Genomic DNA, 23,275 nt, shown 5'->3' on the forward strand with positions numbered 1-23,275 from the left:
TTTCTTCTAAAAAGTGAAAACGAAAAAGAAAAAAGAGCCAAACAATTACAGTCCTGCGTCCAAATCTGCTACATGCTAAATGCGTTTATCTTTATCTACCCACATAACAAGTTCTCTTATTGTACTTGCAATGTATCATTACTTTGGAGTTGAATTTGTGATATCAATCTTGAAGGGCACAATGGAGCTGGTAAAAGCACAACGATTTCGATGCTTGTTGGCCTTCTCCCCCCCAGTTCAGGGGATGCTACGGTTTTTGGGAAGAATATCATAACAGACATGGTGAGTTATGTGTTTTTCAGATGATCTGTGTCCACCTTCCTCTCTTTATGCTACACTTGCAGAATATCTTTCTGGTAGTGATTAGATAAATATTATTCTTTCTTTTGGGATTGTTTTGCCTTTCGAGTGAGATAATAATTGACGTCCTCGTAAAGTCCTATTAAGTTTTTTATCAGAGGTAGGGTAGTTCTATGGCACCAATTGTTGTGGTCTTTATTACTTGTTTGGGTACTTATAAGCAGCTTGTAAGCAGTTATGGTTGTGTCTGCATTTTTTTGATATTTTCTATATTTAATATTTCTTTTTGTTTTTGTGTTCTCATCTTTTTCATGCATGTCAACCTAAGTATTGACTATTTGCAAACGTATGGATCTTTTATATATGAGCATTTCTGGTTGAAATTATAGCAATATAATAATAATAATAAAAAAGGGAGAACACGTGTGTTTGTGTGCAGATATATAAATAGTTGTGTCCTTGTCTCTTAGGGTAGGTTTGGGGGGTGAGATGAGAATTTTGTGTTTTGTTTTGAAGTTTAAAATATTAAGTTTTAATATTATTATTGTTTTGGGATTTAAAAAAGTTGAATTGTTTATTATATTTTGTATGGGGATTTGAAAAAAGTGTAATGATGAGATGAGATGAGATGAGAATTTTGTGTTTTGTTTGATGTCCCAAACCTGCCCTTAGGATTGCGAAGCTGCCATGCCCTGTACCCTGTTCTGATTGCACAATTGTATTAAATAAGAAACATGCAAATCCAGTTAAATCAGTTTTACATTCTTTTTGGATACCGACTTATCAAAAAATTATCGATGCCTGATTATATGAACAGGTACGATCTGATTGGACAATTGTGTTAAAGAAGAAACTAGATCGAACATAATTTGTATGCTATCTACAAGCAGCTCTGCACATACTACCTATTGAGTTTGTGTTGCACATGGACCCTCTTAACTGTTAAGGAGTCAAACTTGGTGTAATCAGCCAATTTTTGAACATGAGATTGTATATAAAGCATTAGGTGTTCAAAATATGATTTTTTTTTTTTTTGTTTTAATTTATCATGGGTTTGATTAATGCTGCAGAAATATCCAATGATAGTTTGCTGGCATGCTCAATTATCTTGTCATGATTATTAGTTATTCATTTGCTCAAATGTGTGATGCCTACACTTTGTTAATTTTAGGATTTTGTGGTTTAGGACATTCATTGGTCAATTTAATCTTATTAGTCTGATCGATTTAGTTTGCCCTATTCTTTTGGAGATGGAGTTGTGCTTTTTTTAAAAACCTAATCTTCAATTTGATTTTGTTTTTCAGGATGAGATACGGAAGGGACTAGGTGTTTGCCCCCAAATTGATATTCTTTTCCCAGAATTGACCGTAAGTAGGAAGCTCATGTAATTTCCATTTTCTGTATTGGCAAGATATATAAAATTGTATTTGGTAAGATAAAGTCTTAAGATGCTAACAATAAATTTCCATTTTTTAAAGTTGTAAAAAAAAACTATTTGAACAGTAGTTATGGATGCTTGTGTCAATGGGGCCCAGCAGGCAAAAGGGCCCAGCATGTTTGCCTGCTGGGCCGAGTGTTTGCCTTTAGAATAAAAAAGTTTCTTCCCCTTAGGTTGCCAAATTACGACGAGAGTACAGCCTTTTGAACTGCCAGTCATGTAGGGTGACTAGGCAAGGCTGAGTCAGGGCTTTGATGACTCGAGGTTCATATTAGGGAAAGGAGAGTGAGGCAGCCCTTGGCCCGATCATCACCTTGGTTGTGGTTATTTTGGTTTCTTTCTTCAACTTCGCTTATGGAAGATCTCTTGGTTGAGATCCTGTGGGGCTCTATAGAAGTGCTTATTAGTTTGATTGAGAGTTTGATCTAGTCTGGCACACTTGACCTGCTCTAGGTAACCTGGTATATCAGGGTTCAGATCCTTATAGCCTTTATAGAAATTTATACTATGATACTTATTAAAAAATGAAATTTATGCTGTGATCTGTTTCTTGTTAGCTTGTCTTACTGTGTTACAACTGGAGGTTTGAGGCATGTTACGGTGTGTTGGTGCTTAATGGTTACAATTGTTTTTTCATTTTTCATTTTCATAACCCACTTTGTTTTCTTCTTTTGGTTAATGTTAGTTTTGTGCCGTTATATTGGTTTGCCCCTATCCTTTTATAATCTTTTTCTATGAAAAAAGGTCATGTAGATCTAACTCAACAAATAAGTATGAAACTGATTAATCAATCCGGAATCTACATGTCTATAATATTCTATGCTTGCCAAAGGATTTTCACCTATAAAAAAAAATATTCTATGCTGATTTTCTTGCAAATAATAACTTCCAGGATGCTAAATTGAACATTATTTTCATTCTCTTTTTAGCTTTTGATATCTGGTATTTATTGAATGCATTTTCTTCCATCTGATGCCATATTTATCTATAACAAACATTATCTCCAACGGCCTGTTTTACTCCAAGCCTCAAAATGCTTTTATTCATGGGAGACATATACTTGATTCGGTGCTCATTGCAAATGAGAGTTTAGATGCTAGATTGCGGGAGGGAAGTCCAAGTATTCTTTGCAAGCTAGATATGGAGAAGGCTTATGACATGTGAACTGGGATTTCCTTTTGTATTTGTTGAAGAGGTGTGGTTTTGGAGATAGGTGGATTTCTTGGATGCGTCATTGTATTTCAACGGCCCGTTTTTCAGTGCTAGTTAATGGCACTCCTGCTGGTTTTTTTGATAGCTCGAAGGGTTTGCGACAGGGTGATTCGTTATCTCCTCTTCTTTTTATCATAGTTATGGAGGCGTTGAGTAGGATGGTGCAGGCTACTGTTGGTGGGGGTTTTTTATCTGGTTTTCAGGTGGGAAATAGCTCTGGTAGCCCTTGTATCATTTCACATCTCCTTTTCGCAGATGACACTCTGTTTTTTTGTGAAGTGGATAAGAGTTAAGTCCAAACTTTACGTGCATTATTACTTTGTTTTGAAGCATTGTCAGGGCTTAAGGTGAACTTTGGCAAGTCTGAGATGGTTCCGGTGGGTGTGGTTCCTAATATACGCAGTCTAGCAAGTCTTCTAGATTGCAGGGTGTCCTCTTTCCCAATGAAATATTTGGGCCTTCCGCTAGGTGCTACTTTCAAGAGTAGAGTAATATGGGATGGGGTGGTAGAGAAGATAGAGAAAATGTCGGCTGGATGGAAAATGATGTATTTATCGAAAGGGGGTCGTCTCACTCTTATCAAGAGCATCCTCACTAACCTTCTCACTTATTTTTTATCTCTCTTTCTTATGCCTGCAGGGGTGGTGAATAGAATTAAGAAACTCTTTAAGGCTTTTCTATGGGGAGGCATAGGGGAGGAGAAGAAATTTTATTTGGTTAATTGGAAGACAGTATGTGCTCCAGTTGTGAATGGGGGGTTGGGTGTTTGTAATTTGAGAACTTTTAATAAAGTGTTATTGGGGAAATGGCTTTGGAGATATCATTTGGAAGGGAGATCTTTGTGGAAGGAAACTATAGATGCTAGCTATGGTGTTGCTTGGGGTGGTTGGTGTTCCAAAGAAGTGAGAGGGGGGCATGGAGTGGGGCTATGGAAGTTTATAAGGAAGGGGTGGAGAAGTTTTGTAAATCATATTCGTTTTGTCGCAGGTGAGGGCAACCGAATCAGTTTTTGGCGGGACGTGTGGTGTGGAGATCATGCATTGGAAAGAGTGTTTCCAGCTTTATATCGTATTGCAGTTAATAAGGAGGCTTTAGTGGCGGATGTGCGGTTATTTGCTCATGGTTCGTATCAGTGGAATATTCTGTTTAATAGGGATATTCATGATTGGGAATTATCTATGGTTTCAGACTTTTTCAGCTTGCTACACTCCTTAGGGTCTACTATGGCACATCATGATAGGTTGAAATGGAGGTTTTAGGATCACAAGAAATTCACAGTAAATGCGTATTACAAAATTTTGATTACACAGGATCACACCTCATTCCCTTGGAGGAACATTTGGAGGACTCGAGTGCCCTCTAGAGTTGCTTTCTTTGTTTGGAATGCCGCCCTTGGGAAGATCTTGACCACGGACAACTTGAGGAAGAGAGGATGATGTGTTGTGTTGGATTGGTGTTACATGTGTAAAAAGAATGAAGAATTGGTAGATCATCTTTTACTACCTTGTGACGTAGCGAGAGGGTTGTGGGATGAGATTTTTCAAAGGGTTGGTGTGGCTTGGGTAATGCCTAGGAGGGTGGTGGATTTGATGGGTTGTTGGAGAAAATTGCAGGCCAGTCATCAAGTGGCAGCAGTTTGGAGAATGATTCCGTTGTGTATCATGTGGTGTATTTGGACGGAAAGGAATATACGCTGTTTTGAAGACAAGGAACGAACAATGGTGGAGCTGAAGAATTTTTTTCTACATACTTTATTGCTTTGGTTTTCAGCTATTGTATTAAATGGGGATGATATTCATGAATTCTTATCCTTAGTTCATCGCTCTTAGAATGTATTTAGGTGTTCTATTGTATACTTCCTGTGTACTAGGTACATGCCTATTTCATTCACATCAATAAAGTTTATCTCTTACTTATAAAAAAAAAAAATTTATCTGTAACTTCAATTGCTTGATACCTATGTATGCTCGGTTTTAGTTTTGACCTGATTAATTACTTTATCCAGGTGAGAGAGCATTTGGAAATTTTTGCTGTATTGAAGGGTGTGAAGGAAGAATTTTTGGAGAGAGTTGTTTCGGATATGATTGATGAAGTGAGTTCCCTTTTGCATTACTGGAGTCTTGTATGCTTGTGTTGGCCTGGTTTTCTCAATCTCAACTATATTCTCAACTATATGTTAGTAGCTAAGGAATGATACATTTGAGATCATCCTTCTTTTTCCCACTACGCTTTGAGATTAAGCCAGAATGGTTCATTTACCGCTATCATTATGGCCAGGTGGGTTTGGCTGATAAAACCAACACTGCAGTTAAGGCTCTTTCTGGTGGCATGAAGAGGAAATTGTCTCTTGGAATCGCACTGATTGGAGATAGCAAGGTGGCAAACAATCTGGTTATACATTTTGTTGATTTCCCTCGTGTTGATTGTAATTGTTCATTTTATTATTACTACAGGTCATTATTCTTGATGAACCTACTAGCGGAATGGATCCATACTCAATGCGCTTGACATGGCAGTTGATAAAAAAAATAAAGAAGGGCAGGATAATATTACTGACAACACACTCGATGGACGAAGCTGATGAACTAGGAGATCGGATAGCTATCATGGCTAATGGTTCTTTGAGATGCTGTGGAAGGTATATCCTCCCAGAAAGGAATAAGTTCTTTTTATTTTTCTTACTACTAATGGTTTGAAACTATCTCATCTGAACGGTATGGCTGGTTTGGTCTGTCTATCCAAATGACGAAATACACAATTGTATCTCATCTCAACCTGTTTTCAACAAATGCAATTACTGTCTGACAATACACAGTAAAAAGTGAGTGAACAGTGCAAAAGCACTGTCTTCTTCAGTGATTCAGTGACCCCGCAGTCCTCCTCTTAATACATATATTTTTGGGACAGAACGTGCTGGGACGGAATGTGCACACCACTTGCCATTTCCCAATACCATTTTTTTCCCTTCCCATTTCCCAAAAATATATACCACACTTTTAATACATATAATTATCTTTTACAATAATCAAAATTATTCTAATTTATAATTAGAATAAAAAATTTTCTTCAGTGACCCGCAGTCCTCCTCTTAATACATATATTTTTGGGACGGAACGTGCTGGGACGGAATGTGCACACCACTTGCCATTTCCCAATACCATTTTTTTCCCTTCCCATTTCCCAAAAATATATACCACACTTTTAATACATATAATTATCTTTTACAATAATCAAAATTATTCTAATTTATAATTAGAATAAAAAATTTCGAATTTCCTATATATAGAGAAATAAATAGGTCATAATTAGAATAATATCTTTTAACAAAGAAATTTTAATTTTTGGGAATATAAGTAATTTCGGCCAATAACAAAAAATTATATTTTGTGTTTTAAATTTATTTATGGGAGATTTTTTAATTACTCATAAATATTACTTTTTATTAATATATTCATAACTATTACCCAATAATTATTAAATGATTTTCAATCATTGGTGGGACTCACCCCTTTATCGAATTCCAAAAAGTAAAAACAATTTCATCTCATCTCACTATCCAAATACACTTTTTTACAAACCATCTCATCTCATCTTAACTAAAAAATCTCACTACTATTCTAAATATCTCATCTGATCTCATTTGAACTGCGTAACCAAATAAGGTCTTAGTTCCGTACATGAGGGGAACCAAGGAAACTATAAATGCTTACATTATCATAAAACTCATAAAGTATACAGGACACTCAACAGCACATGAACTCTTTGAAATATATGTTTTTTTAATTGGAGCTCTTTGAAATATCTAAAGTATAAAATTTTACTTCCACATCTTTCTAAGACACTTGTTCTTGTTTTCCTGGTGTTCCCTATGCTGCTGCTGATCTGGAGTCTCAACTCGGGGTCGTAGTTGTTAATCATTTGTTTTGTCTCTTCAGACCTGTTTTCCCAACTTCTTTTGGACCATGTATTAAAGTAGATGAAAAAAATGACTTTCCCAACTTCTTTTAGATGATGAACTAGGGTTGATTTCATCAAATCCCATGATTTATGACAAGAAAAACTTGGCCTATCTCTTCTATTGTGGCTTGTCAATTGCGGAAGATAAAACAAACTATTAGAATGGAAGTCTTTTTGATACCTTTGAAAAGCTATAGACGCCAATATCTTAAGAGGTATTGAAATATTTAGCATTTCTCTTGTCTACTCCTATGTACTAGTAGCTTCCCTTTGTGATTTCTAATAAAATTTCAATTACTTGTTAAGAAAGGTTTTTCATTTTAGTGATTTAAAAGGAAAAACATACTTGGAGTATGTTTTGGATCTAGAAGATGATGGGTCGAAATGTTTAACAAACATGGAGAACTGAAAAGTTATTGTTCTGAAGAAGTGGGTTTGGATACATTATAACTTATGAAAAAGGTCTTTTCCTATTTTCATTAGTGCTTTGTTGCCAACTATTTTCAATATAATAATTCTTTAAAGAGGTGAAAAAAGAAGCTCTAGTCTCTTCCACTTACCCCCATCTTACCATTCCTCTTGTATATGGTCATTGAGGATATCCCTTGAGGATGACCAAAGTGGTGTGTCAAACTTCAGCCCTCAAGTTGGCCTCCATTTTTGGGATATAAATGTTGTGACTAATCAAAACATATATGAAATGTAGGTTGTACTGTTTCTAGTTTTATGAGAAGTGTTAAGTATCTCTAAAATACCTTGCCTTGGATGCTCATTTTTCCAACAGCTCCCTTTTCTTGAAGCACCAGTATGGGGTTGGTTATACTCTAACACTAGCAAAGGTGTGCTCCTATTTTCATTTATTTTTCTCTTCATTCCACGGAATTGTTGTTTCATTGTAATTTTCCAAGCACCAATGTGGCATCTGATGTCTTTATTGGTCTATTCCTTTCAGTCTGCACCTACTGCCTCTGTAGCCTCTGATATTGTGTACCGTCATGTTCCATCAGCAACCTGTGTGAGTGAGGTATTGCTTGCTTTATAACTCATTTATTTTGCTCAAATAAAAATCTTGCATATAAAGTATTTATCTTTTAATATGCACATCGTCTCAACTACTATCATGTGTAACTACTATTTTTGCTAAGTTGAAACCCTTTACTTCAATGGCCTGATATATCCTTTTTTCCAGTGACCTGTGAAACCCTTTACTTCAATGTTTGGCTAATTGAAGTTTAGCAGATATCCTCTTTGTTTTATACCTTATTTTTTCATTATACATGAATTAATGTTATGATAAAAAATGACCCTGGCCCTTGGCTTGGGTGACAATGGAGGGTGGGTAATTGGGTTAATCTTGCTTAGTGTCCACTTATAAATTTTTGTTACATATGTGTGCGTCCATTGGGTGTGTCAGCATGCAGACTCCATTCCTGGTGTTGCTAATGCTGATTTTCCCCCACCTTCAGGTTGGAACTGAGATTTCCTTCAAGCTTCCTTTAGCATCTTCCTCTTCCTTTGAAAATATGTTTAGGGAAATTGAGAGTTGCACGAGGAGAACATTTTCTAACTCTGAAACAAGTGGGTGTGAGGGCAAAGACTATCTCGGCATCGAAAGTTATGGTATTTCTGTAACAACTTTGGAGGAGGTATTCCTGAGAGTTGCTGGAGGTGATTGTGAAGAAGCTGAATGCATTGAGCGCAATGAGGACTTTCTTTTACCTGATGCTGTGGTTTCTCAAGCTTTGCATGATTGTGCTCCCAAAAACATTTTGGACTCCAAACTTCTTGGAAATTACAAATATATTCTTGGGGTCATATCAACCATAGTGGGGAGAGCTTGTGGCTTAATATTTGCTACAGTTTTGAGTTTCATAAACTTTTTAAGTATGCAGTGCTGTAGCTGTTGTTTCATTTCAAGGTCAACATTTTGGCAACATTCCAGAGCATTATTCATAAAAAGGATGATATCTGCTCGGAGAGACCACAAAACAATTGTTTTCCAACTTGTAATTCCTGTGGTCTTTTTGTTTTTTGGACTTCTTTTTCTCAAGCTCAAGCCACATCCTGATCAGCTGTCTCTGACTTTTACAACTTCACAATTCAATCCTCTCTTACGTGGTGGTGGTGGTGGTGGTCCAATTCCCTTTGATCTATCCTGGCCTATTGCAAAGGAGGTTTGATAGTCATATTAATTCATGTTGATATTCCATCTTTTTCCTTTTGATGTCGCATGCTGCTATAATCATCCATGTAGTGGAGATTAAAAAAAGTACTTGTTGATGGCATGTATTGTAGTAATTCTTTCTATAAAATACTGTAGATTGCAGGGTATATTGATGGCGGGTGGATTCAAAGCTTCAAACCGAGTGCATATAAATTCCCGGATTCAGAAAAAGCATTAGCCGATGCAATTGAGGCTGCAGGGCCTACTCTGGGTCCAGTTCTACTTTCAATGAGTGAATTTTTGATGTCTAGCTTTAATGAATCCTACCAGTCAAGGTATGTTAACCCATATATCTTATTTTCATTGTTTTTTTCTGTCAGTTACTTGGATGACGTTGTGTGACTTTTTGGTTTTTAATCAATGTTTAAGTTGTATGACATATTTTTTTTTGATAGGTAAAAGTAAGTTTTATTGAAATAAGAATAGAAACAGAGTACTCTAGGAGTATACAAACAGGTCATGAAACCTAATTACATCTAGGTACTAGTGAGTGATACAAGCAGGTCATTGAAATTATCCGTATTACAAATAATGGCCGAAGCCCAAGAAAATAAAGTATTGTAAAAGAATCGCTTTAGCTCCTCCAAAGAACGCTCCATGTCTTCAAAGCACCGCTTATTTCTCTCTAGCCACAAGCAACACATAATGCAATGAGGAATCATTCTCCACACAGCAGCTATAAGTGAATTCACCCTAATTCCTCTCTAGCACCCCAGAATATCTCTAACTGTTATGGGCATAGCCCAAGCCACCTCTGTCCTATTAAGGATCTCATTCCATAAACACCTTGCCACCTCACAATGTAACTTAAGATGATCCACTGATTCCCCATCAGTCTCGTACAAGAAGCACCAATCTACTCTGATAAGGCCATGTTTTCTCAAATTATCCGACGTGAGGATCTGCCTATGAGATGCAGTCCATACAAAGAAAGCGATCTTAGATGGTACTTTACAGTGTCGATGGCCTTCCAAGCAAAGTTATGATCATTAGAAACTCCCAAGAGGGTCTTGTAGAAAGAGCGCCCCGAAAATTTGTTATTGCCATTCAAAATCCAGATTGTATTATCCTCCATCTCATTGCCCATCGCTATTGCATATAACGAGTCAAAAAATTCAGCAAGCATATCCAGCTCTCAATCATGAACAGCTCTCGAGAAGCTTACATCCCAATTGACAAAACCATTAGAAATTACCACTAAGGCCCCGTTTGGTTGTTAAACTCATCTGAGTTCAACTTAGTTCAGTCTAATTTTAAGTTAAGTCTAACATTCAAATACCCAACTCTCAAATTACTAAACTCATCTCAACTCAAAACCTCTTTACACGTGTGACTTACAACCTTTTTCAATTCAACACTTCTTTACACGTGTGACCCACAACCGTTTTCAACTTCTTATAAATATATTTAAACTCATCTTAGGTGGACCTCACAAAACTCACTCTACCATCTCAACTCACTACTATTCATAAAGAACTCAACTTAGCTTAGCTCAATATCCAAATGCAGCTTAAGTCAGCCACGACAGCCTCTCTGTTGCTGGAAATCTGATAAAGCGCGGGAAACACCTGCTTTCGGACCAGTTCACCACACCAAGAATTGTGCCAAAAGTAAACTCTATCACCTCTTCCAATTGCAAATCTATAGTACTTGGAGCACCTACCCCATCCCGCTCTAATATTTTTCTACAAGCCCACCCCATGTGTTCCTCTAACTTCCTTAGAACACCAACCACCCCTCATACTCCCATATTTAGCATCTATGACTTCTTGCCATAATAAACCCTCCCCTTCCTTATGGTATCTCTACAACCATTTCCCCAATAATGCTTTATTGAAAGCCCTCACGTTACACCCCCCCAACCCACCACATTGAATGCGTAAGCAAACTTTATCCCAACTCGCAAGATGGAACTTCATCTTCCCCCATACCTCCCCACAGAAAGTTGCGAAATATTTTCTCCATACAAGAAGCCACACTTGCAGGTAATGGAAAAAGAGATAAGAAATAAGTAGGGAGATTAGAAAGAGTGCTCTTGATAACAGTCAAACGACCACCTTTGGACAAATATATCCATTTCCACCCAGCCAATCTTCTTTCAATCCTTTCTAAAACATCATCCCAAATGGTTTTCGTCTTGAAAGTAGCCCCCAACGGGAGGCCTAGATATTTCAAAGGCAGCGAGGCAACCTTGCAACCAAAATGTTTGCCAAAACTTGGATATTATGTACACTACCCACAGGAACCATTTCAGACTTTGATAGGTTTACCTTCAAGCCTGACACCGCTTTGAAAAAAGTCGTACAACCGTCAAATACTGCAAATTATCAATGTTCTGCTTGCAAAACAAAAGTGTCATAAGCAAATAGAAGATGAGATATGGAAACCCCACCCATTGAACTCAGTGCTTCCATAACAGCCACGAATAGCAAATGGGAGAGTGGGTCCCCTTGCCGGAGGCCCCTAGAGCTGTAAACAAATCATTCCGGTACTCCATTTACCAAAATTGAGAATCAAGCCGTAGATATACAATGCCTAATCCATGTAATCCATCTATTCCCAAAAACGAACCTCCCAATTAAATAACACAAAAAGTCCCAATTAACATGGTCATGGAAAGAATTTGGTGAGTATAGCACGGATTTGTACAGTTTTGCGGCTAGACGGAAGCCATGGAAAGGGTTGCAGGTTGTAGCTAACTTTGATAACTAATGAATATATTAGAATCTACTAGTGCCCTAGAAGCCGATTCTAAACCTTGAATCTACACGGTGAACATGGCTTGAGCCATCATGCCTCGCACCAAGCCATTCTCAGCATGCTGCACATGGCTCTGCTTACCTCATATTCTTCAGCCAAGTGATTGGCATAGAAGCAAGTTTTCATCACGTCGAGGGATGTTAGACACAAGTTGGAAGTGATGGAAAGAAAGGCCTGTAACAAATTGTACAACCGGGGAATACACTTGATTCACTAGGAGCCATAGCTTCCACTAGGAAACCCTGAACCCACAAGTTATAACGGATACAAACCTCAGAGATTATACCGACAACTGAATAATGGATAACATTCTACTTATAAAAAAAAAAAAAAATTGATGGATAACATTCTAACTTGAAGGCTAAGCATAAAGTATGCCCTTATTTATAGTAGTTATCCTAGACTCGTTAATGTAGGAAATATATAATCAGATGAGGGTCGCAAGTTTCTTGAGACTTGTGATGCTTGTTGAGTCTTGGACCCACAAAAAAAAAAAAAAAAAAAAAGAAAATTATGTTGATTCCCAAAAGAATGATTTTTGTTCCCCATTGGTTGGGCTGCCTCAAAATACATGGGTAACTTGTCCTATGTCAACTTGATGCAGTCCTCCACATTGTCTGTAAATTATGTTCATCAAGGTGGAATGTCTTTTTAAGCAACTTGATTATCCCAAAATTGTCACACAGTAGGTGAAACAAATGAAGATAATACTACAAAAGCTTTTGAGTATATCTACCAGAAAAGTTCCCCTTTTTTAAGCATATTTCGCATTTCGCCCAAATTTGAGCCATCAGCAACCTGAAAAAGTAACAACAGAATAAATCGTTCTGAACGCCACTACTTACTGGAAATTTACTTGAGTTTAATTCGTTCTGATGTGCAGGTATGGGGCAATTGTGATGGATGATCAGAATGAGGATGGAAGTCTAGGATACTCTGTACTACACAACAGTTCTTGTCAGCATGCTGCTCCAACCTTTATCAATCTGATGAATGCTGCGATCCTTAGGCTTGCTACTCATAAAAATAATATGACTATTCAAACGCGGAACCATCCTCTGCCAATGACAGAAAGCCAGCGCCTGCAACGTCATGTATGCTACCCATTTTATTTTAATATCGGTAGTCCTTAAAGTTTGACCACTTAACAGGTATTGCAATGAACTTACATCTTACCACAAGAATGAGGCCTTAAACCCTTGTACGTATATATTTGTTGACATTATAGACAAGATGATTTAGTTCTTTCTTACCATGAAAATGCTTGAGGCTTTTCCTTAGCTGGATTAGGAATCAAATCTCTCAAATGTCCATGATTTTCTGCTTTTGGTTGTAAACCTTAGTTAGGTACTTCTCATAATGTTTATTTCCCATTTATTCATTATTTTTACTCTCTTGGAATTTTGATTAATGCATTCCCTTCATTTCTTGATTTATTTGAAAGGACTATTATCTTTGGATACCATGGAATATTGTAAAAGTTCTAAAGGGATTGTGCCCTTAGTAATACAGCCTAGTTGTTAGCTTACCTGTAGGATTACATCGCAGGCATCCTTCTGGGAAAAGCATTAGAATGTGATGACTTCACAAGCCATTGAGCATTCTCTGATCATAGAGTACATGGCGTTTGACTGCTACAACAATAATTTTTTTCCACCTTATTTTTTGATAACTTCCTCTGTTCAATGCAAGAACACGGTATGGGATTTGGTATTGAAAGTGTTTGACATCCATTCTTATTAGTTGCTGTGCATTACACAATGGCCAAAAGTAGAATTTGCCTTGAAGCAGTCTTGATTGAGTTTGTCATATATAGTTCTAGTCATGTGAACATTATCAGCCCTACCAAAGGCAAGATCTCAACATCATGATGTAGTTGGTCTCTCTCTCTCTCCCTCCGTTCTTTCTGTGGGAAAGCGGGGAATGCAAGAAACACTTTTTAAACTGTATTGATACAAAGAGAGTCATGTATTTTCATTTCCAATTTGTAGGATCTTGATGCGTTTTCTGCTGCAGTTATTGTTAACATTGCCTTCTCTTTCATTCCTGCCTCATTTGCTGTTGCTGTTGTCAAGGTATTTTCTATAACCTTTCTTTCTCCCTGCATCATATATTTTCATTTGAAGTTTACTGATCTCATAAATTTAGAAAAAGGGTAAAATGTATTATTTGATGTTTGTTTAAAAATGAAAAATTGCTGCTATGTTATAATTGATGGTACCATAGCATCCATATACTGTTTACTTTCTCAGCAAGATTCCAGGTGTGTATATAGACAACCATGTTCAAGTATGTCTTTTATTTGATGCTAGATTACTACTAGTTATAAAAAAAATACTATTAATAGTATTACAATTACAACAACAACAACAACAATAATAATAATAAATGGAGAGATTATAAGACATGTATGAGCATGGCTCGCATGCACTTATATCTGGTTGTTTTGATATCAAGTTCTGAGACCTCTGCAGTGCTTAATGCAAGGCAAGTAGGTTATTTTGATAATTTTGGTTCCATTTATTTTCTGAATCAAATAAATAAATCGAAGAGTAAAGTTTGCATATAATTCTGTTTGTATTGAATGCTAATCAACTAACAAGATCTCCTGGTAAGGAAAATTAAAATGAAATGTGATTTTTGGCCTGCCACTCTCGTGGGATATGCAGTATTGGTCCATAATTTCTAATCATTTTTTTTATAATCCGTTATGGAAATCTTGCCTATATAATTTCATTAGTGAGAACTGCCTTAAGAATATATGTAACTTGTTCCGTATTGCTTTTGAACTGTAATTGTCCTCTACTTGTTTCTTGGAAAAATAATTTCTATGCACTTAATGCAGGAGCGTGAAGTAAAAGCCAAACACCAACAACTAATTAGTGGTGTATGTTTTTTTTCTTGAAAAAATAAATACTGGCTCCTTCTATTTGTTTCGTTAGTACTATTAAGGAATTTGTTTTATGACAATGTCTCCTTGCGCAGGTTTCCGTACTTTCGTATTGGGCTTCTACATTTATATGGGACTTTGTCAGCTTCTTATTTCCTTCATCTTTTGCAATAATTCTTTTTTACATCTTTGGTACGTCCTTAACTTTATTTTCTATATTTATCTTTGTGATGAATTCAGAATTATTTGCAGTTAACTTTGGTCACAATCAGACTACGGAGAGAAGAATAATTTAAAGGGCAAGTAGAACTAATGAGAAATAAACAAAAAAAAAAAGAGAGATGAAAGGAAATCAAACACAGCTCTAAACTGTCAATCGTCAATAATCTGCAATACTGTCAGAACGTGAGAATTACGGCCCTTTTTGTATTGCCAATGAAAACCCTACTCAAAAACAAACTCCAGCCCTACGATTAAATTTATCTTGGTCCTACAGTATAACCGTCATTGAAAGAACGTTAAAGTCATAAATATTTACAATAATACATGATAGATGGGCAATTATTGAGCAAAGGGCCCATAAGCTTAGTTTTGGGCTTCGACAATGGGCAATTCTTCTTCAACCAGCTCAATTCTACAGCATCATGAACCCCAATTTTGCATAGTAATTGCAATTCATCCTTTCAATGGCGCAATAATTTGCATCTCTCCTCAGTCTTCGTGCGGGTGTTTTTCGGTGGTGGGGCTTTTTTTTTTTTGGGGGGGGGGGGGTTGCTTGGGGCCCACCATATTATTTAAGCAAATCTTGGGGTGCTGAGTTAGAACATTACAGAGGAAGTTTGTAGCCTATTCTTTTTATTTTACTTTAGCCAGGTAGCGGTCCTTCCCCTCTGGTGTTCCATTCCCTCTCGCCTTCCCCATTTCTTGATTAATGACTACTGTTTTTCATGCAATCACTATGTTTACATTATTTTTATGCTCAACACTCATTTTATTTTTCATTTTTCATAAAACTTTCTGTAGGGTTGGATCAATTTATTGGAAGGGGCTATGTCTTGTCAACAGTCATCATGTTTTTGGAGTATGGATTATCAATTGCATCACTGACGTATTGCCTTACGTTTTTCTTTTCTGACCATACCATGGCACAGGTTGGAACTTTCATTCGTAACAGGTTACTTTAACTTCCAGAGCATCATGACTATACTTTTGTGTGTGCTTATATTTCACTTTGCTTGCAGAATGTGGTTCTCTTGGTCCACTTTTTCACGGGGCTCATCCTTATGGTTATCTCGTTCATTATGGGGCTTATACAGACAACAGCAAGCGCCAATTCTTTTCTTAAGGTTTTATGCTTTTTCTGTCTACATTATGAGTTTTGGGTATTTTGAAGAATGCATTAGGGTGGCTTTAACAACAAACCTATCTGTTAATCACCAACACAGTTAAGTTACGTGAGTGGTCACAAAGATCTCTATCTTGTGCCATTCCATTACGTAATGCCCCTGTCCCTGTTTCGGCCACAACAACGAGTGTGAATTAATTTCTTAATGTCAAATGACAGTCTTAAGCTCACAAAGATCTCTATCTTGTGCCATTCCATAACATGACGCCCCAGGCCCTATTTTGGCCCTAACAACAACGAGTGCAAATTTATTTCTTAATGTCAAATGACAGTTTTAAGCTATAGATACTCGTTGATGGAGGACGTAGATGCAATTCACAGTGGACTTAAAGCTCAAAACAACCATGAGCACAGTTAAGAAATTAAAACTTAGTGGTCAGAGAAATGTCACCTTGATTCGTTCCCTATGATGGAGTCTTTAATCCAATCTTGCGCCCTAATCCTTTATCCCTTTTATTATTGTTATATGCTCTGTGTTGAATATGGTTTTGCTGGTCAATGAGTATGTTGCTGGTCAATATGCTTGAAAGCTACACGTTGTCTATGTTTCTGGATATCATTTTTGAATAATGAAGTCAGTGTGGACTGAAAGTTTGTTTAGTTTTCATTTAAATGGAGGTACATGCTGTCAATTCTCTTAAGAAAAGTACTACCATTCTGCAATGCCTTACTCCATCAGAAATGCATGTGATTGCTTCCAGACGTTGTTGCCATTAGATACTATCTAATAATTCCAAGAGCAATGAATACAATTCCCTTTCCTGTAACTAAATACTTTTGCCTCTGTATATAGCCAGCATTCAGGGTGGTATTAACCATCTTATCTTTCCTTGCATTTTTGTATATCCTTCCAGAATTTCTTCAGATTATCTCCAGGGTTTTGCTTTGCTGATGGGCTTGCTTCATTGGCTCTTCTACGGCAAGGGATGAAAGATAAATCAAGTGATGGGGTTTTTGATTGGAATGTTACTGGTGCTTCCATTTGTTATCTTGGTCTTGAGGTTCATTTCTTGTCCCAATCCTGCTTAAAAAGCTTTTTTGCCATTTAAATAATGTTTTATAGAAATTTAGTTCCTTGATTTTATGTCAATGAGCTGGAATGAGCAATTGAAATTCGTTTACTGTAAATTAATCACAGTATGCAGGATGAGAAATGATTTGTACAGTCCTAGAGTCTGCAAGCTCTGCGCACACCCTTTGAAAAAAGTGGGTAAATATGAGATCCACATGAAAATATTTTTTTTAATGGTGAGTCTCATTTTTTTTTTTCCAAAGGGAGTGCGTGGGGCTTGCACACCATAGCACTGTATCTAGCATTGCTCATATAGGATACACTGTACCTAGTAAAATTGATAAAACATACCTACTCTAACCTGGGTTGCTTGAATCCTGAACTTAACCCGAGTCTGTTGCTCTTCTTTTTCTGTGCAATTGCTAAAAGATTAAAGGTACCACCTTCTCATCTCCCAAATTTTATCATGCCATGGAGTTGCAGTATCGACATCCATCCTGAGTTTACCCAATAATCGTAATTTCCCATCTTGATATAGATGTGGCTCATATTAAACTGTTCCTAACTTTAATTCATTTTATATATTTGGTTGATGATAAAACACCCATTTTAGTTGATTTCCTTGTATCTTTAGACACTCATGCATAGGTGTTGCTCTTGTATATGTCCCATGTACTTGACTTCGCCTATTTTAATAAAAATTCTTATTTACTGAAAAAAAAAATAGTTGTTTTGCGTAGTCTACTTTTATCTTGACACCATTCGGATATCTAGAAACTAATTTTTACATGGAACCATAATAGAATTTGTTTAATAAAATGCAATGAAAGAAAATAAATAACTTTTTTTAGCTTGTTTTTTATACTGTCTTGTATGGCTAGGGTTTTGCATGGGCTTCTACTAGTTTAAACAATAATCTGCCCATATATAAGATGTGACAGTGGAAAATTTAAAGCTATGAGTTCAGCAACCTTACTCCTTGGATAAGTATTCTCTTCAAATATTGTTTGAAATGAAGATAGAAATTTATTTCTGGAATGGGTTTCCTATGATTCCATTCAATTTTCTCACCCGTGGCAGAGCATTAGTTTCTTCTTCTTAACACTTGGGCTTGAACTCTTGCCTTCCCACAAATTGGCTCCTTTCACAATCAAGGAATGGTGGAGCCGTATTAAAGGTTTCCATCGTGGCACTTCTTCTAGCTATTTGGAGCCTCTTCTGAAACCTTCCACAGAAGCTGTTGCTCTTGATCTTGATGAAGACATTGATGTGAAATCAGAAAGAAATAGGGTGCTTTCGGGGTCAATTGATAATGCCATCATTTACTTGCATAATCTTCGGAAGGTAATACCTGGTTTGCATAAAATTACTTGTTTTTAAAGTTTACCGTTATGATGTCGATACTTCATCCCTGTTATTCTATTATACCAACTTTAGGTGTATCCTGGAGGAATGCATCGCAACGCAAAAGTTGCAGTTCAGTCATTGACTTTCTCAGTTCAAGCTGGAGAATGTTTTGGATTTTTAGGAACAAATGGAGCTGGGAAAACCACAACTCTTTCGATGCTCTGTGGTATGTAAAAATTATGCACTGATACATGAATATTCTATCTGTGGAATGTTGAACCATCTTATCCCTGCCATAAGAGTTTGTGAATCAATTAATTTATTGGAGGATATAACTTCATAAGTAATAACATTTTTTTTCTATATTAAAGGTCATTATTATATAGTGACTGTTCTTCTTAGTTTTTTCGTATATGCGGTCCCCAGAATGGACTTTAGACAAACACACCCAGGATTTAGATATTAATCAATTTTCATTTTTCATAGAAATAACACAAAATTCAATTGACAATAAAAAGATTGGTATCCAGGTACAAAGGGAGTATATGGGATAAACACCTAATCAGTAATGAGGAAAATAATAGATAGTACTTGAAATATCTACAAGTGCCATATTTCTAAATTTTGAAATGCTCAGTGAGGTACCTGTTTTTGACCAAATATTTACCATGCAGGAGAAGAATCCCCGACTGATGGAACTGCTTATATTTTTGGCAGAGATATATGTTCCAATCCCAAGGCTGCTCGTCGACATGTATATCTTGATTAATTTATTTTCTCTCTCTGTTTTAAGTGAAGATAAACTCTCTATCTATGACATATTGACGGAACCAAGCTAACTCGTGTTCTTGTTTTATTCATTCTCAGATTGGGTATTGCCCACAATTTGATGCTCTATTGGAATTTTTAACTGCCCGAGAGCATCTTGAGCTTTATGCAAGAATAAAGGGAGTTCCAGAATACAGGATAGATGATGTATGTATTATACTGAATTTTATGCCTTGAGCAGGTAGTTTAAGTAGAATCTGTGTGTGCTCATGACAGTTATAACTGACTTAAAATTGGGTTCATATTTGATATGCGAGGAATTGGTTTCAACTTTCTTCTAGATTTTTCCCCTCCTTTTGTGGTTGAATTTATTTGTGACAATCTGCTTTAGTTCGGTATGTGCAGCGTTTGGTGTTCTTCTTCAGAGAAAAAAAGGGGGAAAGATGGAGAGAAGGGATAATGATAATCTGGTTTATGGTTATCAAATAGTCGATAATTTATCTAATGAATGCATGTGAATCAAGTTTCCTGCTCAGTTAAATGCATAAGATTTTAAGTAGGATAAGTCTCTTTTTTTTTTATACGTAAGTAGGATAAGTCTTCTTAACTTCAATTTGTATGATTGGCATATAGAGATGATCATATGTTGGATCATTAATGCCTCAAACCATCTGAACAGGTTGTAATGGAAAAGTTAGAGGAGTTTGATTTGTTGAAGCATGCCGAAAAACCATCATTCTCCCTTAGTGGTGGAAACAAGCGCAAATTATCTGTTGCAATTGCAATGATTGGTGATCCTCCTATAGTCATTCTAGATGAGCCATCCACAGGTATGTACTGCTTTTTTCATTTTCCATCTTGATCATGAAGTTTGACAAATATTTCTTATTCTAAGTTGTGTTATCAAATATATTTGATCCTTTTAATTAAAACTTGTCTTTTAGTCTAACTTATCAAGATTTATTGAAATGTAATATTAAATGAGGAAAGAATGTCTTGTTATTAATATCATGGTTTGAATTCCCATTTTGGGAGTAGGAAGTTCATGGTGCGATCTTTGTACAAGGCTTTGTCATGTCAAAATCATATTTCGTTTCCTCGGAAGTGCATTTGGAAAAGTAAGGTGCCTCCTAAAATTGCTTTATTTGGTTGGACTGCATCTCTTGGGAAAATATTGACTATTGACAATTTGAGGAAGTGTGGACTTGTCGTGATGGATTGGTGCTATATGTGTAAAGAAGAGAGAAGAGTGATGAGTCCGTGGATCATCTTTTACTTCACTGTGAGGTGGCAAGGATGCTATGGGTGGAGATTTTTATTGGGACTGGAATTGCATGGGTGATGTCTAAGAGGGTGGTAGATTTGTTTGCTTGTTGGCAAAGGATTCAGGGCAATTCCCATATTGCAGATGTATGGAGAATGATTCATTTATGTATCATGTGGCGTCTTTGGATTGAAAGGAATGGTCGAAGCTTTGAAGATAGGGAACGTTCTCCGGATGAGCTTAGAAGTTTCTTCTTCCATACATTATTTCTTTGGCCTTCTGCCAGTGTTTTTAATGGAGCCAGCTTAAATGATTTTCTTGTATCACTTTCCAGCTTTTAACTTGTAATTAGGTGTTTGCTGTTTGTATAGTTCCTGTGTACTTGAACTATGCCTATTTACTAGTTTCAATAAAATCATATATTACTCATTAAAAAATTATCATGGTTTGAAAAGGGCATAGGATCTAGCGGGTGAATCAATTCCACTGCAACATTTATCCTAAATGGATTGGTTGACTCTAAAAACCTGTAACATGCATGAAACCACTCAAAACTGTTGCCAATGTGATCCCCTCCCTCCTTTCCTCGTTCCATGCCCCACAGCCGTCCTTGTCTGGCCACATTTGATTTTTCCCAGATGGTTTGAGGTACTGCTGTCACTGGAAAATACCTATATACCAGATTCAATCATTTTCCTCACCAATCCAACCGACCCGAGCCTCATCTCACTTGATCGGAATTTGGTGAGGTTGTATTGCCATCTTTGGTGTCAATCTTCTTTTTTATTTATTTTTTTTTGAGGAATCCTATAGACCATCAAGACGCAATGTATTTTATGTAGTTAAGCTCCAAACTTGTGTAATGCGCTCACATAATGCGGATCAATAAATTATCCGCTTTTCACCGATGGGGCATGGGACCGGATATTGGGGGAACATCTCCCAACACCAAGGCCCTTATCACTTGAGCTAACTTCTAAGATTTTGGTGTCAGCCTGACCAACAACGCTAATGTGTGGGAGAGTCTACTATGGCTTGCTCATTTAATAATATAGAAGATGGATTCCTATGGGCATTTGTAGGAGTATTGTGGGAAGAGTTGGCGGGGCTTCTTAGTTGGTGGGAGATACCAAGTTATATAGGGATGGCTTCAATGTCACTCGCTTCTCAGAGCGAAAGATCGGGTGTGTCCCAAACTAACCTTGCTATGAGGGATTATTCTGACTTCATTTTCGTACAGATATTCCATTAATTGGAGGTATGTTCGCATGGTCTAACAACCTTGATCACCCATCTTGGTCGAGGATTGATAGGTTTTTGATAACTCTAGATTGGGAATTACATTTTCCTAACATAATTCAAAAAAGAGTACCCAGGTTATGGTCTGATCATTTCCCTATCATCTTAGACTTTGGAGGCATCTAAAGAGGCATAACATATTTTAAATTTGAGAATATGTGGCTTAAATATGATGATTTTGTAGACAGATCAGACAATGGTGGTTGTCTTGCTGCTTTCAAGGTTCCTCAAGCTTCATAATGGCATGAAAGTTAAAAGCGTTGAAAAATGATCTGAAGCACTGGAATGATTAAGTTTTTGGATGCATGGTCCAACAGAGGCGCTCTCTCTTGGAGGAGCTACAATGTCGGGAGGACAAGGAACAAGGCAGGAACTCTCTTTGAATCCTAAGGAACTCGCAAAATCAGGTAGTCATAGAACTTGAAAGAGCAACATTGATGGAGATCTCTTGGAGACAAAAATCAAGGGCACTATAGCTTAAGGAGGGAGATAAGTGCACGAAGTTCTTTCATTAGGTGGCTAATCCACATAGGAGGAACAATGCAATTTAGATGTTGATGGTGGACAGAGTGGTTTCCTCGGATTGGTTAGCTATCAAGAACCACATCATACAGTACTACGAGTATCTCCTCTTAGAATAGTACGCATAGAGATTGAAAGTGGATGGATTAAGTTTTGAATCATTAGACTAACAGGATTCAAGGTGGCTTGAGAGGCCCTTCAAAGAAGATGAAGTGTGCAAAGTGATCCGTGGCATGGCTAGTGACAAGGCTCCAGGCCCTGACGGTTTTGTCAAGATAACTCAAAACACCATGTATGAATGGCCGAATCAATTGGCCTTTGAGTGATCTGTATATTATATAGAAACTTTACAAGAGAACTATACATGGGAAGAAACTAATTATTGAGTGATTATAGCATTCTTAGCCTTATAAGGAAACTATATATTCTGTACAAGCCTAAGTAACGGAAGTAAAGATAAAATAAGGAAAGAAGAATAAAAAGGAAAGAAGATTGATGATGGACAGCAAAGCTGTCCATTGACAGCCCCCCTCAAATTGATGCGGGTTGATCAACAAGCATCAATTTGCCACTTAAGAAACAATGTCGATGGCGAGTGAGAGCTTTGGTGAAGATATCAGCAATTTGTAGTTCAGTGGGAACATGTGGGAGTGTGATAACACGAGCTTCAAATGCTTCACGGATAGAGTGACATTCGACTTCAATATGCTTCGTGCGCTCATGATAGACAGGATTGGCCGTGATTTGAATAACACTTGTATTATCAGCATGTAGAGGTGTAGGATCGGTCTCAGAAAAATCTAGCTCAGCAAGCAAACCTCGAAGCCAAATAATTTCGGAACACGCAAGAGACATTGCCCGATACACAGATTCTGTA

At 37.0% G+C, this 23,275-nt stretch overlaps 1 protein-coding gene across 3 annotated transcripts in view; it reads left to right on the forward strand.

Moving 5' to 3' along the window:
• The window catches only part of LOC108989324 (ABC transporter A family member 1), a 48,027-nt gene that overhangs the window by 14,328 nt on the left and 10,424 nt on the right, over positions 1-23,275 (forward strand). For all 3 annotated transcript variants that reach the window (XM_018962880.2, XM_018962879.2, XM_018962881.2), the window contains 21 exons: positions 176-282; positions 1,605-1,667; positions 4,956-5,042; positions 5,228-5,326; positions 5,404-5,588; positions 7,692-7,746; positions 7,860-7,931; positions 8,374-9,081; positions 9,228-9,406; positions 12,775-12,985; positions 13,883-13,966; positions 14,737-14,778; positions 14,877-14,973; positions 15,805-15,932; positions 16,023-16,127; positions 17,041-17,187; positions 18,279-18,542; positions 18,636-18,771; positions 19,220-19,299; positions 19,413-19,520; positions 19,993-20,143. In XM_018962880.2, the coding sequence (XP_018818425.1) occupies positions 176-282; positions 1,605-1,667; positions 4,956-5,042; positions 5,228-5,326; positions 5,404-5,588; positions 7,692-7,746; positions 7,860-7,931; positions 8,374-9,081; positions 9,228-9,406; positions 12,775-12,985; positions 13,883-13,966; positions 14,737-14,778; positions 14,877-14,973; positions 15,805-15,932; positions 16,023-16,127; positions 17,041-17,187; positions 18,279-18,542; positions 18,636-18,771; positions 19,220-19,299; positions 19,413-19,520; positions 19,993-20,143 (3,108 nt within the window). The remainder of the gene's footprint in view (positions 1-175; positions 283-1,604; positions 1,668-4,955; positions 5,043-5,227; positions 5,327-5,403; positions 5,589-7,691; positions 7,747-7,859; positions 7,932-8,373; positions 9,082-9,227; positions 9,407-12,774; positions 12,986-13,882; positions 13,967-14,736; positions 14,779-14,876; positions 14,974-15,804; positions 15,933-16,022; positions 16,128-17,040; positions 17,188-18,278; positions 18,543-18,635; positions 18,772-19,219; positions 19,300-19,412; positions 19,521-19,992; positions 20,144-23,275) is intronic.

Source organism: Juglans regia, chromosome 3 (genome assembly GCF_001411555.2).
Source record: "Juglans regia cultivar Chandler chromosome 3, Walnut 2.0, whole genome shotgun sequence".
Lineage (NCBI taxonomy): Eukaryota > Viridiplantae > Streptophyta > Magnoliopsida > Fagales > Juglandaceae > Juglans > Juglans regia.